The sequence below is a fragment of the Saccopteryx leptura genome, chromosome 2 (genome assembly GCF_036850995.1).
Source record: "Saccopteryx leptura isolate mSacLep1 chromosome 2, mSacLep1_pri_phased_curated, whole genome shotgun sequence".
NCBI classification, from domain to species: Eukaryota; Metazoa; Chordata; class Mammalia; order Chiroptera; family Emballonuridae; genus Saccopteryx; species Saccopteryx leptura.
In genome coordinates, this window is record NC_089504.1 from 166,748,848 (window position 1) to 166,767,048 (window position 18,201).

The window sequence follows — 18,201 nt, forward strand, 5'->3', positions numbered from 1 at the left end:
AGGACAGATTCAATGGTGGACAGGAATGCATTTTTAAAAATATACTGTGGCCTGACCAGTGGTGGCACAGTGGACAGAGTGTCTACCTGGGATGCTTAAGGTTCTAGGTTTGAAACCCCAAGGTCCCGGCTTGAGCATGGGCTCATCCCATGCTGGAGTGCAGGCTTGCCAAATCAGTTGTGGGTCACTGGCTTGAGGGGGGGGGGGTGTCATCGACATGACCATGGTCGCTGGCTTGAGCAAGGGGTCACTGGCTCAGCTTAAGCCTTTCAAATAGCACATATGAGAAGCAATGAAAAAATAACTGAAGTGATGCAACTACGAGTTGATGCTTCTCATCTCTCTTCCTCTCTGTCTGTCTCTTTCTTTCTATTTCTCAAAAAACAAACAAACAAAAACAACAACAATGTGGACCAGAAGTCAGGAGATTGAGCCTTAGCACGTTTATAGATCCCTCAAGCAAAGGAATTGAAACCCAGAAGTAAGCACCTTTGGGCAGGAAAGGTTCAGTTTTGTTCAGAACCCCCCCTCCCCCAAACACAAAGGAGTTTTCTTTTTTAAGGAGGAATCATATGAGCTTTGCATTAAGGAGTTTTATTTTCTTTTCCTGGATTGGAAACTAGACAGATCGTACATTTCTGATTTTAGCCACTGTGCAGTCTGTGTGAACTTACATTTCTTCTGTAGCATAAAATGGCTGGTCCATTTTAAACCCACTCTGGATGAGTTTGTAGAAGCTAGCGTCAACCGAAATGCCAGGGTAAGGATTGACACCTGAGGAAAATATTGGAGAGTATAAGCATTTATTCATTCTGCATTTGTTTACTCATTCATTCATTTCACAGACATGTATGCGGAGCTCCTGTGGGCGAGACAGTGAGCTGTTCCAGCGGCTACAAGGTGAAGCCACAGTTCCTGCTGTCAAGCAGCTACAGCCTGAAGACAAAACTGTTGACACCAGCAAATAAAACATCAAGTGGCACCTGTCACACCAGAGATAAGACTCTGTGGTTCTGGGCACATTAGAGGTGGCATTTCATCTACTCTTTGACTTGGGAGCTGGGGAGGAGCACAGAGGAACAGACCACCCAGAAGCCCAGAACCCAGAGAGTGCAGCAAATGACAAAACTTACCAAGTGAGAATATCTCCCAGAGTAATATTCCGTAGGACCAGATATCACTCTTGATTGTGTAGATTCCTTCAAATAAGCTTTCAGGAGCCATCCACTTCACAGGCAGGCGGGCCTGTGTAAAACCCAAGAGATCAAAGGTAAGTTTTCCATGGACAAATATTACCTCTTGTCTCTCCTATGCTAGATGATACATTTTATCTTCCTAAGGCCCTCAATGCTTACTTGAGAAAATCTATTCCCGGCACGGGAGTGTTTCATTTCAAATTAACATTGTAGCCTTAAAAACAAAACAAACAAATAAACAAAAACACAAAGAAACCACCCATACTTCTTTTTATTTTTCACCCAAACTTCTTTAAAACTAATCTTGAACAAAAACTTGTGCTTGCATTGGGAAGTTTAAAAGAGGACACTTTCCATTCAGAGGTTGGCAGAAGTGAGTGGATACTAGTGAACTGGTGCATTATTTTGTTAAAGCATTTATTGGAAGAATGCTTCTTGAAAATGCTCTCCACAAGAATGTGGTAAAGGGAGCACATGTCATCACTTCCAGAAATGATAGCTGTGGCTTTAATACTTTCCAGTAGCATGCAACGGGGGTTTTGAATAAGTACCACTTCAGATAAGAGTCAAGACAGAGACCAAGGGCATTGTGTACTAGTTTCTTTTACATGGGTTGGGGAGACTCTCACAGTTTAAGTTTATTCTGCCAAGTAAAATCAAAGCTTGAGATAGAAAGCCTATCTTAAACCCTCCACAAGCTGGTGAACTGATAGAATCAAGCAGGCTAGTCTGGCTAATTTGATCAATTATGGTTGCAAATGTGATTCAGCTTCTCACCTAAGAGAGCACCAGCCAGCAGGGCAGAAATTGCAGAGCCATAGATAAGTATTCATCATATTTGTGACTTCAGCTACCATGAACACAGATCTACAATCAGTTGATTATTTGAGTCTATTAGGAATACAGCTGAATTTGATTTTTAACATTTATTGGACACTCTCATGCGGGTGTTTTTGGTTCATTCTCTCAACGACATTAAGGTCGGTGCATAATCCTCATGAGAAGCACTGTACAACCACGGTTACACAGAGACTTGGGCTCAGATCATTCATATCCTAATCCACGGGCTGTGTAATCACAGGCAAGTTACATATCTGTGCCTCAGTTTCCACACCCACTAATGGGTACTTTGGGACTAACTGAATTAATATAGGCAAGGCACCTAGAACAGTGCTATGCACACAGTGAATATAACATCAGCATTTGTTGTTGTTATTTTACAAATAGGGACAATAAAGCAGCTAGAAACCCCTACAACGAAGAGCCAAAAAGAAGACTAGGGTCTTGAATCCAGGTGTCGTACTTCTTAACAACCATATTCTTTCAACTACACAATGTTATCATCTAGTATTTCTAATGGTTCTCTTGTAAATAGTACACTTGTCCTGTTTTTTTAAACAAATAGATTTAGTCATATTTCAGGTTTCCTTGTGTAACAGTAATAGGATGACAAATATTCATTAACTAATTTTTAATTTAAATATTGTGCCTTTAAAATTTTATGTTTAATATTTCATTTATATGTTGCATTTTAAGTGTTTTATGGTAACTATGAGCTATGTCCATTATTGAAAACATACCCAAAGTCACTTTATAGGTAAGAGGACTGAGATAAATACAAGTAATGAGATCTGTTTCTAAGGGTGGCTTGCACTCAAAGGACCCTAACTGACCTATTGTAATTAGCCCAAGGATAGATGCTTTGCTGTTTTGCTCAACTTTTATTACAGACGGAATGTTCCCTGAAACTGCAGAAAACCTGTCAAACTGCTGTGAGGGATGCTTGTTTGGATGCTAACCAGTACACTGCTGTGAGAGTAGATATTCACCCTGACAATGACAAAATACAAGTAAGAATGGTACAAAAACACATAAGAAAGAGCAGGCTCACGTTGCCCCTGACGACATAGTTGGAATCACTCATAATATCTCGAGCCAATCCAAAATCACATATCTTCACCACTTTCCCACGTGTGACCAGCACGTTCCTGGCCGCCAGGTCTCTGTGGATGCACTGTAAGGAAGGACATTAGAGTGCTATTTGTTATGGTGTAGAGTCTTACAGTGTGCAACCTTCCTTCTGGCTTTGAGTTCAATAAGAATAACAGATGACGGACTGGATAGTTCATGCAGTGTCTTATCCATGCTGGGCCATGAGCAGTCATCTTGGGGGTAACCAAGTCAGTCAGTAACCCCAGGGCCCAGGTCACCAGTTCCCAGGGTTGCAGATATTGTGCCACCTATTCAACATTCCCAAAGGCCAACAGGGCTGGTTCTTAGGAAGGAGAACAAACTAAACCAGTGTCTATCTTGCTATAAACAAGAGACCCAACAGGACCCTCTGCTGAGCTACCCAAGGGACTTGTAGAGGCTGTCTTCCAGCACTCTTATTGTGCGGGTGGGGAAAAAATAATCTCTTTTCTGACTGGAAAATAGCTTTGGCAATAAAATGGAGTAACCTCAAAGAAAATATTCAGAAAAAACTAAAAATAAATTTGGAATTATACAGTGGAATTAGAAGGAATCCCTGAATTGAAACATGATGTGACATCATTAATATAAGTGGTGTCAAGAAAATTAACTCTAGGCCCTGTCTGGGTAGTTCAGTTGGTGAGAGTGTCGTCCCGATATGCCAAAGTTGCAGGTTTGATCCCCAGTCACGGTATATACAAAAATCAACCAATGAATGCATAAATAAGTGAAACAATGAATCAGTGGTTCTCTCTCTGTTCCCCTCTCCTGTCCTTTCTCTCTAAAAATCAATAAAATTTTTTAAAATTTTTAAAAAGAAAATTAACTCTAAGAAGGAAGATTTAACAAGGGAACTAGTAGTAGCAAAGATCCAAAGGTCTGTCTTTAATGCTCAAAAAATAAAAGCAAAAACCATAATGACTGAAATTCCAATAGCGCGCCTTCCTCCATGTCCAGGTGTCTGGGAGTGCTGTCGGCTTGCAGGCTCCACTGACCTTTCCCCCTCTTCCCCACCAGGCCCCTGTATCCCACTGCCCGCCTCCCAGCCGGTTGCCCAGCTGCTCTGGCCAAGCCCAGCAATGACCTGCATAGTGCCAGTCCAGGCAAGATCTGGCCTTTTGGTTCTATCTGGTACTGCTGGCCAGCCCTTCTTTTTCAGGTCCTTCCTCTGTGAGCTCTGCAGGCCACACACCCCTGTTTTCCTCCTACTGCTCTGATGGTTCCACCTCCTCCCCCGAGCCACTTCATCCAAAGTCAACAATGCAACTACCATCACCCAAATCTCTAGTTCCAGCCCAAACAGTTCCCTTGAGCTTCAGATAGGCACAGCCAAGTATTTACTGGACTAAGCCCTATATTTTTGCCCAGTGAATCTCACATTCAACATGTTTAACTGATGACCTTTCTCAACAAACTTCCTCCTGATTCTGTACTCCTGACCTCATCCAATGTTACCTGCTGGTTTTCCTTCAGACCCGCTTTCTATACCACCTCCCCTCCCCCGGTCTGACATGTCTGTCCCTCCCCTAGGTTCCCAGATCTTACTGGAACACAATACTCATCATACTACAGAATAATCACTGACTTGAGTGTCTATTTGCCTCTTCCTCCCCTTAGAATGACGAGCTCTTATCTATCTATACCTGAGCGCTGAGCACAGTGCTTCACACTCGCCAGTTTCAAGTCATGTCTGAGGGAGTCACAGAGCCGACAGAGGCACAGGAGGAGCAACCCGAGAGCGGGGGAAACAGCACCACATGATTCAGGGGAGGCCTACAGGGAAATGAGGGGAGAGGGCCTTTCTTTTCTTTTCTTTTTTAATGTTTATTTATTGATTTTAGCAAGAGAGGAAGGGAAAGAAAAAGAGAGACAGAAACATGGATATGGTCCTGTACATGCCCTTACCGGGGATCGAACTGGCAATCTCTACACTTCAGGACAATGTTCCAACCAACTGAGCCATCTGGCCAGGGCAGCACTCAGTATTTTCTTAACGAGAGGCAGCCAACCAAGCTGGATGATCCAGGTGAACCACCCTCCATGGTCTACAAAGATCCCTATAAAAGTACTATTGTAGACATGCAGGCGAACTATTCGGATAAAGAAACTCTGACAAGCAGGTAGGAAGATGAAGAGAAGAATGTGCCTCAGAGAAGAAAGGTGGGAAAATACTACCAGACAGTAATTTTTTTAAAAACTTTTGAACAAGGATGCCCAAATTTGGAAAAGAAGAGCAAAGAAGATAACAGGAACTTTTAATATCACTGAAGGGAAAAAATTCCTAGCACTTCTAATTGGGACTGTGCTAAATACAGGGTGGGCAGCAGTAGGGTGACAGTTGTGAGTATGTGAAACAGAGTTAGTAAAGCTTTTGTAATAATCATAACCTACAGTTCCTTTTCCAGACAAACAACTGTAAATCTACTTTTGCCTACTCCTGTATACAGATTAATTTGGAGAAAATTGACTTTTTCTTTTAAACATGAGTGCTCTCCTATAAACTATGACCTCATTTATTTGGGTCTGGTTTTCTGCCCTTTAACAAAGTTTCACAGGCTTCAGGTAAAAATGTTTCTTGTTATGCTTATCTCAATATGTTTTGTAGGTTTAGTTGTTATTATGAATATAATTTTTTCCAGCCTTCAAAGATATTGATTTATTTCTTGTTAATCTTTTAAAAAGTAAGATGTAACTGACATGTAACATTAAATTAGGGACTTCTTTTTCCTTTCTTTTAGAGGGGAGAAAAAGAGGGGCGGGAGCAACACGAAGAATCAACTCCCATATGTGCCTTGACCAGGCAAGCCCAGGGTTTCCATCCAGCGACCTCACATTCCAGGTCGACACTTAATCCACTGCGCCACCACAGGTCAGGCTAGGGACTAATTTTTTAAAGAAAAATTACACAGTTGAAATGACTCTCTCCAAATTCCAGGAGAAAGAAATAGAGGAGGCGAGGGGAGTGAAGTGGAGGAGAAGAAGTGAAAAAGGAAGAGTACAAAAGACTCAAAGAAAAGAGAGGAGGGAAAAGTTTGGAAAGTGAAGAGATGATAATGGAAGGCCAGTAAATGAGGCCAAAAAGGACTTGACTCTGCTGGTAAGCAGGAGAATGAAATGGCAGAGACAGTATAGAAAGAACACAAAACTGAGGCAGACCGTGGTTGGAAGCGGGTTCCAGGACCTTCTCTTCCCAGCCCTGAAAGATCTGGGATCAGCAGCAGAGGAAGTGGTGCCAGCCTGGAGGGTTGCTGGCACATCTCAGGACATCACAAAACAGACATAGGTGCCCAGGATGGCTGCGCTGGCAAGCAGGGGACTCTGTGTTTGAGCCTCCACTCACCCCCTGGGTCAAATGCCCATGTGTAAAATATAGCCTGACAACCTGAACCATCTAAGGAAGAACCAACGTTGCTACACCTAGTTGTGAGGAGGGATTTCTGAGGACCCCCTGTCGGACGTGCCAGGGTAGCCCAGGAGGGCTATAACAAAAATTGTCCAATAAGGGTTCCAGAGCCTTTATACTATCATTAGCCCAGAGCCAGGTAACATTCTAGGTGACTCCAACAGTGGACAAGGCTGGGAAAGATAGACTAAGGGATATAAGTTAAAATAAACAAGAGAGAAAAAAAAGAAGCACTTCTCTTTTTCAGAATTATCTCTTGCTATTGTGTTGTTCATGTATTCCTTAAGGAGCTTACCGATTTAGATTCCAGAAATTCCATTCCTTTGGCAACTTGATAAGCGAAACAAAGAAGATCTTCAAATGTAAGCACATTCAAGTCCTCTTCTTCCTCCAGCCTTTTTTGGTTTTCATATTCAATTTCATCTGTAAAATAAAACTGGTCCTCATTTTTGCCAAAACCTCTAAGAAGTTGCCTATTAAATCTCTACAGGGAAGTGATTAAAGCCACAGAGGAGTGAGGTGCCAGGCCATGCAAGTGCAGCCCCAAGTCATTGTCCTGGAAGCTCTTGGGCTGGCCACGCTGAGGACAGTGCAGCAGCCTAGGAAGTTACCTACAGATTCTTTTTGCTTAGAGGGTTAGTTCCCTAGCTGCTTTGGTGATAGACGGCCTCTGGGTCAGCCAGGAATCTCAGATGCTCCTCTTTTGCACTAGCCTAGTTTTGTCACATCAGGAAAATAATTCACACCAACCTCACACATTTTAGGCACCATATTGCACACTTAATTTTCTTCCATTTAATCCTTCTAGTAGTCTGATGAAGGTAGTATCATTAAGCCAATTTTACCAATGAGAAAATTGTGACTCGGATGGTTAAGTAATTTATCGAAAGTCATCCAGCCAGAAAGCAAAGGAACCAGAGAGAGGTTAGCCCAACTTCTGTCTCACTCCAGAACCCAGCAGCATCTTTTCCACTTACCAGGGTAGCACTGGCTCTAATTCACTTATGATTTTAAAAGGAATAATCTGACAAATAAAACAGCCTTGAGTGGTTATTAGTTAAACATTGGCATATGGCCTGGCCTGTGGTGGTGCAGTAGATCTTTATCCACTTTATGCTGAGGTCACCAGTTTGAAACCCTGGGCTTGCCTAGTCAAGGCACATACAACATGCAATCAATGAACAACTAAAATGAAACAACTATGAGTTGATACTTCTTACTTCCCCCTCCTCCTTTCTTTATAATAATGAATAAAATCTTAAAATAAATTGACATATGATTCACAATACAGGAGGTCCTCAGGTTATGACACAGTTTTGTTCCTACGACAGTGATGTGACCTGAATTTTGTTGTAAATCGAAACACACCCTAGTGGCTAGCCTAACACAAACGGAACACTTGCGCTTTTAACAGTCCAAAATGGCGTAGGTAAGTGTTCTGGAGACGCCAACTCCCTCACTCAAATCTGTGTTACTGCGTATTCTTCCACTGCGTGCAACCAAACTAGTTCGCCCACGTAGTCTATAAGTATGACTTAATGGCTTAAACCAAAACACTCACATCTCAATTTTTTAAAGTTTTTATGGGAGTGAGTGTCATAAACTCAAAATGTCATATGTAGAGACTGTCGTAACCCTAGGACCCCATACATAAACTATTGGTTTTTAACTACTTTTAAAGCAAATATACATTCATAAGTCTATAAACAGTAGCAAAGTGAAACATGCTTTTCCATTTACACATTTTTAAAAAATAGCTAGCACAAACTCTTGTATCTGTTTCTATTTTTCAGTGCTACTAATTGGAATATAATATTACCTTTGGGTTGAAATGAATTTCCATTGAACCCTGAGATATTATCCGAGTCCTGGTGTATTTGAACTTCTTGTGAACCAGGCATACTATTTAAAAAAATTTTTATTTCATTATTTATGTTCTTCTGAGTAGACATTTTCATTTAAAAAGATACAATTCATCAAATAAATGAATTCCAATTACAAATGGGCTTTTAAATTAAAGGCACAGCATCAACGTGTTCATTTTTTCAGGAATTAAAAACACCTGTATAATTAATTGAGCCAGTCTAGGGGGGGAGTGTGCCTGGTATCCATATGGAGTCTTCACTCAGTCCTTACCACAAATCTATCAGCTGAGTGTCAAAGTTACATTTTATAAAAGAAAACTCAGGCTTGGCAAGAAGAATTGCATTGGCTGAAAAACCATGGCACTAGTAAAGAGTACACTGCACCTCCACTTCTGTCTCCCAACACAGTGGCCTTTCCCTGCAGCTGCTCGAGGGGCGCCAGCCTTCCGCAGGGACCTCTGCATATTCCACCACCCTCCTTTCTTCCTTTTTTTTTTAAACGTTTTTTTTTTAAATATTTTTTATTTATTGATTTTTTAGAGAGAGAGGAGTGAGAGAGAGAGAGACAGAGAGAGAGAGAGAAGGGGGAGGAGCAGAAAGCATCAACTCCCATATGTGCCTTGACCAGGCAAGCCCAAGGTTTTGAACCGGTGACCTCAGTGTTCCAGGTCGACGCTTTATCCCACTGCGCCACCACAGGTCAGGCTCTCCTTTCTTCTAAGGGACCTTTGCAAAGCTTATTTCCTTTACTTGTAAAATTAATAAATAGTAATAATACAATGTATTTTACAATATATAATATAGAACTCTTCACTGATGAACTTGGTATATATTATATATTAACAATGATTCCATTCATTCCAATATACAAGTTTACCCCAATTTACAGTTTCTACATCTTTGGGAAATTACTTAAGGCCACAGATATTCTCAAAGTAACTGCTGCAGTGTATTTCATAGCCCAGTGACAGGACCAAGGTTGCTGAGGTACCAGCCTTGGTTTTTACTAACCACTGTTCACACACATTTGACTTATTAGAAAAGACTCTCTGTTCTCAAATACAGATGACATCAGAATTGTCTCAGTATTAGAATGTGAACTAAGATATGAGTATAAAAGGGTAGACTAGTGTGACAGGTATACATTGGTGAGGGGCAACTGCACAAAGACGGGTACGGAGACCTTCGTGGGGCCTTACAAGTTTAGATGCTGAGTCTGTCTCATACCTTAGAAGGTCAAAGGCCTGCACTAGAACTTATGCTAAGAAATTAAAGCTGGATCTCAAATGCACCTTTCAAAAGACCCCCAGTAAATGTAAAAGCCTCTGATAGATGTGCCTTTAGGATAAGGAAAACAGGAAAGTACTATGGGTTGAGGAATGATTCTATCAGAATGTCTGTGCACTCATTCAGAGAAAGGTGTTATAGAGCTACAATGTTCAAGTAATTAGCAAGAAATTTCCAAAGATAAGGATGAGCATCCCACCAGAACAAAAATCTGTCAGGCCTGACCTGTGGTGGCGCAGTGGGATAAAGCGTCGACCTGGAAGTGCTGAGGTCGCTGGTTCGAAACCCTGGGCTTGCCTGGTCAAGGCACATATGGGAGTTGATGCTTCCAGCTCCTCACCGCCTTCTCTCTCTCTGTCTCTCCTCTCTCTCTGTCTCTCTCTCTCTCTCCCTCTCCTCTCTAAAAAAAAAAAAAAAAAAAAAAATCTGTCAGGGCAAGCCTGACCAGGCAATGGCGCAGTGGATAGAGCATCAGACTGGGATGCAGAGGACCCAGGTTCGAGACCCTAGGGTCACTGGCTTGAGCGTGGGCTCATCTGGTTTGAGCAAGGCTCACCAGCTTGAGCCCAAGTTGCTGGCTTGAGTGGGGGGGTCACTCAGTCTGCCGTAGCCCCCCTGTCAGGACACATGTGAGAAGCAGTCAATGGACAACTAAGGTGCCTCAACGAAGAACTGATTTTTTTCATCTCTCTCCCGTTCTGTCTGTCTGTCCCTCTCTCTGTCTCTCTCTGTCTGTGTCACCAAAAATAAATAAATGAATGAACAAATAAATAAATAAATAAAATTAAAAAAAATCTGTCAGGGCAAGAGCCACTCAGGATTCTCATGGATGGAGGAATGTACAATGCAGAGCACAGCGACAAATGTTCCCACAAGTTTATTCTGTCCTTATCATATTATGTCAATAGGATTTATCCTATTTTTTAAAATCCAATTTATAAGTTTAGAGCTCTTTTGTGCAATACTCCCAGAACCTCTATGAACATGTCCAGGACTTTGGAAGAAGTGTTCATTCTTTTACCAAAACCTACATGTTAACCAGGAGTCCTGAAGGATTGAATAATATACCTTTCCCAAAACTAAATACGTGTGTAGGGTGTGATTTAGGCACAGGTAGACAGAGATTGGCTCAGCTACAGAGCCTGTAATGTAGGCAGGTTCCTGTTGTTCCAAATCAGCAGGGCAATAATAGCAAAGATAAGCGACTTTTCTAGGTCTCAGAACCCACAGACTCCACAATGCTGATGTATGATCTTTAGAAGTTGGCCAGAGTGTGTATTGTGGGAGGTGTCTAGCCATCAGACTTTGATGTCTTGATGCATCACCTTGACTTATTCTCTTACCTGGAATTTGGATGTGATTGGAAAGTGGGATAAAAACTAAAATTGTGTTCCTTGAAAATCTCCGTCCATGTCCTATGAAATTTTTCTCTTTTACTTCTTAGATAGTTGAGAAGATCACCATAGCAACAATATTCAAAAATCAAGTAAATTGGCCCTGAAATAATGACAGTTTTAGTTACAGGTAGATGAATACCAAGTCATTTTCTTCATATCTATCTAAAATGAAACATATTACACACTATGAGAGCTCATTTCTCCCCTGACTTTGGGACAGTACAACTTTTTCTGAGCCTACCTCTTCTCATACTTTAAATTCGATTTCAGCTTTTTGTTCAAACTCCTATAGAAAGTAGTGTCTTTTTGCCTTCCACTTTGGCCCTTGTACATGTGGCCTCACCAATAACCACTGTGCACTTAGATTCTCCTCTTTGCAATTGGAAATACTATGCCAGCTGCATGATGGGCACTTGATAAATACTGTATTTCCCACATATAAGACGCTCCTATGTATAAGATGTTCCCATGTATAAGATGCATCTTAATTTTGGGGCCCAAAATTTGAAATAAAATGTATTACATAAAGTTATTGAACTCAAGTTTTATTCATCATAAATTTCATACCATTCCTCATCACTGTCAAAACTCCTGTCCATTAACTTGTCCTCATCTGTGTCTGATGACAAATCACTGTCTTTAACAATGAGTACAAAAACAAGCGCAAAAAAGTGGGAAATGCAAGTAAAAAATCTACAACCACTGTATAAGATGCAACCAGTTTTTAGACCCTAAATTTTTTGAACTATGATGCGTCTTATGGGGAAATACGGTATACACTGACTTGTGGTTTGCCTGAGAAGGAAGATACATCCCTCATGTCTCGTTTGCTCTTCCATTAGTTCCAGTCCCAGGCCAGCTATCCCAGAAAGAATGACCCTGGGGCACATTATTCGGGTATTTCTAGGCAGAAGTGAAAGAATCAGAGTGTATGTTCCATTAAATCCTAGCCAAATAAAGTCTAAAGTCCCGCCCTCCCTAAGCTTCTCTGAAGCAGCACACAGGGCAGCGGCCATGCTCAGCAGCCCTTCACAGCTGGTGAGACGGTGGAGGGAGAACCCATGGAATGTACTTGACATGTGGTGACTGGTTTTAAGTAGGTTAAAAGCATGGGGTGCCCTCTACACTGGCTCATCTGCTTACCGCACACTCATGTCTAACTCCACTTGGGTTTGAGGACCCACACTGTCACTGAGAGAGGAGGAAACACATGAGAACAAATGTTCTCCTCATCCTCAGGCTGCACTATGTTTGATTAGGAGTTTCCAGTGGGAATTGGTTACCTGACTGTGTGCATGCCCCCAGCAGGTTCACAATGTTCTCATGGTTCCCCAGGTGAGTCATCATTTTGAGTTCAGACATGAGAGCTTCTCTTTCAGAGCTGTCTGCCTTTTCTGTCCATGGAAGAGTATAAATGGAAGACCAAAGTAAAATGGGAGTTTTAGGTCATTTAATAAATTAACTTTCCTCAGTTCAGAGGATATTTGCATAAAAATTTTAAAAATACACTGCCTGAATTTTGAATAATATTCTGTGTTTTAAGACAAAATTTCAAAGCTTATAATAGCATAAAAGTTGAGCCTAATAATGTGCCTTTTCATCAGATGTTCCTCTACCAAAATAGAAATTTATAATATTGACCCTCAAAATGCAAAATAGAAAACAAAACAATATAACAATAGCTTTTCCTCCACAGAAGTTAATACACATACTGAAGGGAAAAACATATATACATATATTTTTCCAACAGTTGAATTTGTTGAATTCATAGAGAAACAAGACAGAAATGTCAGTAAGGGGAGCTGTTATAGCTTGTTGGCCCTCAGGTCTACAGCCTTAAATTTGTAAGTGGGTTGAATGGTAGGGCTGTCAAAAGGATCAACACCCACTAACCAAGTTCTCAAGAGACTTATTAATTGATAATGAAAAATATAACTGATGAGTAGGCTAGAATGTATCCACTGGCCTATGCATTCTCTCTCTGGAGAAAAGTCTGAATAGGTTGGTAAATTGTACTCACCATCTTGCTCAGAAGCATAGCATGAGGGTAGTTATTGAGGAACTCAGAAGTCTTGTGTCACTAAGGCTGATGCGCCAGCCAGTCAGGGCACCCTTACCCAAGTGGGTGCTGAAGCCCTATAGGCAATGGCAAAATCTTTGAACTTCCCTTTCTAGGCATCAGGCACCCACTCCTCTATTAACTTATTATTCCTTACAAACATAGTAACTTTTCTTTACATTCAATAAAGATTTAATTAGATATTTCCAGGTCTCTTTATTTTGTCCGAGAAGATATCTCAGCCTTAATGATGGCTTTTCCAGAGCCTTGATGCCATCAGGGGTATCTTATTTCCAACATCTTAGCTTGGGCATGAGATCCTCCACTTGTGCATTGTGACCACCAGCACCTAATGTCTTCTGCTGCTTCATGTTTTATAGGGACTCATAGCTCTCAATTGTCCATGTCTTATTTCTCATAACCAATATAATACACTTTATAGTGTGCTTAACTTTCTCAAAGCACTTTTAGGTACCATTACCTGACATTCATTCACTCATTCATTGAACAAGTATTTACTGAATGCCTACTCTGTATGAAGAAATATGTCAAGCATTGGTGGAATAAATGACAGACAAGACACGGCCCCTGCCTTCTTGGAGCCTACAGTCTCCTGGAAAAGGGAGACGTGAACAAACAATCACAACATAGTGTGATAAATGCAATGTGGCAAATGAATTAAGAGAGTTGTGGGGTCACACCAGAGGGGACACCTAACCTAGCTTTCAGAGGGGTGGGAAAGGGGACACTAAATGTCTGTGTTGAGACCTGAGGAAAATAGGAATTAACCAGGTGAATGCACAGTGAGGAGGTGGAGAGAAGAATGCCTTATGTTGAAGGAGCAGAATGAGCGAAGACCAAGGAAAAAGAGACCATAGCAAACAGATGCAGACCATGCCCTCATGAGGCTTACAGGCTAACATGGCAAATAAGACATTAATTGAGTAATTAAACAGAGACAGAACTACATATTATGATAAATTTTATGGGGGGAAAATCTACAAAGAGCTAAGACAGTTTCCAGCAAGGAACTTACCTTGTCTTTGGTGTGAGAGAAAGTTTCCCTGAGGAAGTGATATTCAAGCTGAGATCTGAAGGAGGGGTAGGAGAGAACTGGTGGAAGGGGAAGGGCAAGCAGAGAGGGTGAGCCTGTGCAAGGCTCTGGGGTGGGAGGGAGCTCTGTGTTCTGGAGGAACTGAAAGAAGGCTGAGAGCACGGAGTAAAGCAGTGAGCAGATGCCCAACCACACCAGGCTGGTAGCGTATTTCAAGAGCCATTGAAAGCAACTGGAAATGTTAGATAGGAAAATGACAGGATCTGCTTTGCATCTCATAACCATCACTTGGGCTCAATATAGAGAATCTAAAAGGACATAGGAGTGCATATAGGAGAGCTGCTTGGAAGGCTATTACAGCTATTCAGAAGAGATGAACTTGGATTAATGTGGTATTCATAGAGACAAGACTGAGGATGAACTCAAAGGACACCAAGCAGAAACCTAATGGAAATAACTTCTGGGGTGTTAGAATGGGGATGGTTTAAAGGATGAGGCCTAGGTATGGCCAGGTGTGTCATGGTGGATAGGGCACTGGCCCGGGACACTGAGGACCCAGGTTCAAAACCCCAAGGTGAGCATGGGCTCACCAGTGGGTAGCCGGCTTGAGCATGGGATCATAGACATGACCCCATTGTCACTGTCTTGAGTCCAAAGGTCACTGGCTTGAAGCCCAAGGTCGCTGGCTTGAGCCCAAGGTCACTGGCTTGAGCAAGGAGTCACTGGCTTTGCTGGTCAAAGGCACTCTTGTGCCTCCCGGTCAAGGCATACAAGACAAAGCAATCAATGAACAACTAAGGTGCCGCAACTACAAGTTGATGCTTCTCATCTCTCTCCCTTCCTGCCTGCCTGCCTGCCTGTCTCTCTTGCTCTCTACTAGGATTCTGGTTTGCTCAATTGTGTGGAAAGTGGAGTCATGAGTACTCATACCAACCACTGAGGATGGAGGGCCAGAGTTGGAAGAGTTTGATTTGAATGAGCTAAATTAAAGAGACTTTTGTGACAGGCAAGCATTTGGACATATGATCCTAGAACTTAGAAGGAAGGTGCAATCATGAGAACTAGTGTACAAGATAAAGACCCAGGTGTGTGAGACCGCCCATGGTGAGCATGTGGAATGAAAATTGAAGGGGACCCAGGAACAAGCCTTCCAGAACTCTATATAAAGAGCTGGGTAGAAGACAGGCTGGCAAAGGGCTATGTAGAAGTCAGTGGGATAAGAGGAAAAAACAGAAAAAATGATGACATGAAACCAAAATAAAAGAGGCATTTAAATATGGAGAGGAGTCAATCTTGCCGATTCATGTTAAAAATTCAAATCATGTGAGGACTGAAAAATCCCCATTAGATTTTAGTTCATTGGAGGTCACTGATCACCTTAGCAAAAGCCAGCAGGGTAGGAAAGGGAGATCTTGCAAAGTGAGCAAGGCTATGTGGAGGGTTGGAGGTGGGAGTCAGATGGGAGCAGTTGGTACAATGGGTGAAAAATAATACGAAAAGCTCCAATTTGTTCTTCTACCCAGAGTTTATGTCAAAATGGCAGAAACAACATCTGCCTATAGCAACAGTATCTCAAAAAACTAAAAGCCCCCCAAAAACTAAACAAAGAGAAGAGGAAGAAGAGGTAGGGTTTTATGACTTATTTTATATTCATTTATTCCCAACTCACTTCCTCTCCAGCTCTGAAGAATGGTCAGCAGGACCCACAAAAATGATGGGAAAGAGAAGGGGAGGTGGCTATCATTCCACTGTACCTTTCAGCATCTTGACAGCAACCTGGATGGACACTCCTGTTTTACTAATCCCATAAGCTGTTGCATTCATCACTTTTCCAAATGCACCTGATCCTAGTACCTTCCCTGGAAAGACAAATGGTGAGTGAGTGCAGGTTCAAGACATTCCCACAGAAAGGAAATGCTATAGGAACATCTGGAATATTCAATTCATACCAAATTCTAAATTTTCTCTTGGAAACTCCCATTTGAGATCATATTCATATTCTCGGAAGTCAATATAGAAGTACTCATTATCCAAAGAACCAATCGCCTGCACCATCTGCAGTTGGCTTTCATACCTAAATTGCTTCAGAGTTGAAATAATGAATCAATTAGCAACAGGCTTTTCTTCAGGAACAGAAAATCATGAATAATTTTTACCTTTGAGTTTTGGGAGCTTTTTTTTTTTTTTTTTTACCTTTTTGTACTTGTGACAAATTAGCATGGTTAAAACGGCAATGAAGGGGAGACAGAGCCCAATGGTTGCGTAGAATGAGATGTTGTCCTGGAAGAAAGGGAAGGGGCCTGCAACAAAAAAGTATCACTGAGCAGGGACTCAGGGTTCCTGATTGATATTATAGTGAATGCTCATCGTGATCTCAGCATCCTGTTTGAGTCATCAGAATTGGCAACCTTACAAGCTCTCTACAAATATTTCACTCCCCACGGAAAATCGGGCAATGGTAGATAAAGGACACGTTTCCTACTTAGAAAATAATAAACAATCCTGAACCCATTCTTAAAAATCATAGGATTATAAGAATTACATCTATTTAAACCCACAGGATAGGCAAATCAGATAAAAAAAAAGATACTGAAGAAATTCTATTGTATAAACATGGAGAAGTTAGGTATAGGGTACTGTCATCCTGAATAAGTGTGTAGGCAGAATTAACTTAGGATGGCTCTAAAAAACAAAACAAAACAAAAAAACAGAAAGCTAAAGGCAAATAAGATTAGGCAAAAGGAAAAATGCTAGCAACTGCAAATTACTAAATCTGTTTTTCTGAAATTGGGTCTTTTGGGAGATATCTACTCTTCAAGGAATTTACGAATCAACCTACATCACTTTAACTTATAAGTCATCATAAGGTGATGCAGAAGTCACTCTGCCCCTGAACAACACCACAGTGTGTGTCAGTGGGGATTCCTGCCTGACTCAAAAAGCCTCCTGTGTCATACACTGAACCTGTACATTCCTGTAAAATTCCCCAAATAAAAATGAACAGTAGGGACTAACTGCTACTGGGGAATACCCGAAGGTGGCACATTACAATAGCAACAGCCGTGTACCTGGTGAGTTTAAAAGGATTGTTTTACAGGATGTGCCCAGGGAGTTGTAAGCACAGCACTTCACCAGGAGCCCTCTGATGGCCTCACTCATGTTTAGCGTACTGCTCGAAACCCACTGTCCAAATACTTTCCTGTGAGCCTTCCTGTTCCAAATTCCTTCTGTGATTTCTTCTGTGCAGCTGCAAAGAAATGGCAGAGAAGGAAGTCAGAGAGCTACGGCCGTCGTCAGACTAGAAGTTTGAATTTCTCTAGTGAGCTCAAAATGAGATTCATCTATCATAAACTATCAGAAATAATCTATGACTAGGTAGAATTATGGGGGACTCAGAAGGCAAGCATTTTAAATACTTCATCATTTCTTCTTAAACTGTATTCACGAGAAAGAGCCAATATGTCAGGGAGAATATGAGTTTCATGTCCTTCCAATGTAAGAGATGCCAGTGTATGTATTACTTGGGAGACTTGTCTGAACACTTCTTCCAGGTCCAAGATGGTAATGGATACCCATCTGAGGAACAAGAGGCCTGACTTGCTGATGCCTCAGCCAGTACTTGAGGTTTCCCTGGAGACAATAACATGAAAAAGAAGCTCATGTGGGACAGTACTTTCCAGAAATGGTTTCAAAGTCAGCTTCATATAGTCTGCACATTTACTCTGAGCATTTTGTGCTTCTGGGAGGGTGTCTCATGCAGGATGGCACAAGATTTCTGGTTATTCTCTCTTTCCCTGTCATGTAGTCCTCCCTCCCGCATATCTGCAGATCACATGTTCCCACTGCTAGGCTCCGCGGGGAGCTAAGCTGTAGAGCTCTATCTACCTGGACACCTAAAAATGATTCTTAGCTTCAAGAGTATCTGCAAAAATTCCAACGAAACAAACTCTCTTCTTTTATAGATCAGAA

At 41.6% G+C, this 18,201-nt stretch overlaps 1 protein-coding gene across 1 annotated transcript in view; it reads right to left on the bottom strand.

Moving 5' to 3' along the window:
- The window catches only part of FLT3 (fms related receptor tyrosine kinase 3), a 97,137-nt gene that overhangs the window by 13,525 nt on the left and 65,411 nt on the right, over nucleotides 1-18,201 (bottom strand). Inside the window, exons 11-22 of the mRNA XM_066365827.1 lie at nucleotides 17,754-17,862; nucleotides 17,301-17,479; nucleotides 16,426-16,532; nucleotides 16,182-16,314; nucleotides 15,987-16,091; nucleotides 12,403-12,513; nucleotides 11,066-11,219; nucleotides 8,390-8,472; nucleotides 6,866-6,993; nucleotides 3,088-3,210; nucleotides 1,134-1,245; nucleotides 675-774 (exon numbers count right to left, since the gene is read on the bottom strand). Of these exons, the coding sequence (XP_066221924.1) occupies nucleotides 675-774; nucleotides 1,134-1,245; nucleotides 3,088-3,210; nucleotides 6,866-6,993; nucleotides 8,390-8,472; nucleotides 11,066-11,219; nucleotides 12,403-12,513; nucleotides 15,987-16,091; nucleotides 16,182-16,314; nucleotides 16,426-16,532; nucleotides 17,301-17,479; nucleotides 17,754-17,862 (1,444 nt within the window). The remainder of the gene's footprint in view (nucleotides 1-674; nucleotides 775-1,133; nucleotides 1,246-3,087; nucleotides 3,211-6,865; nucleotides 6,994-8,389; nucleotides 8,473-11,065; nucleotides 11,220-12,402; nucleotides 12,514-15,986; nucleotides 16,092-16,181; nucleotides 16,315-16,425; nucleotides 16,533-17,300; nucleotides 17,480-17,753; nucleotides 17,863-18,201) is intronic.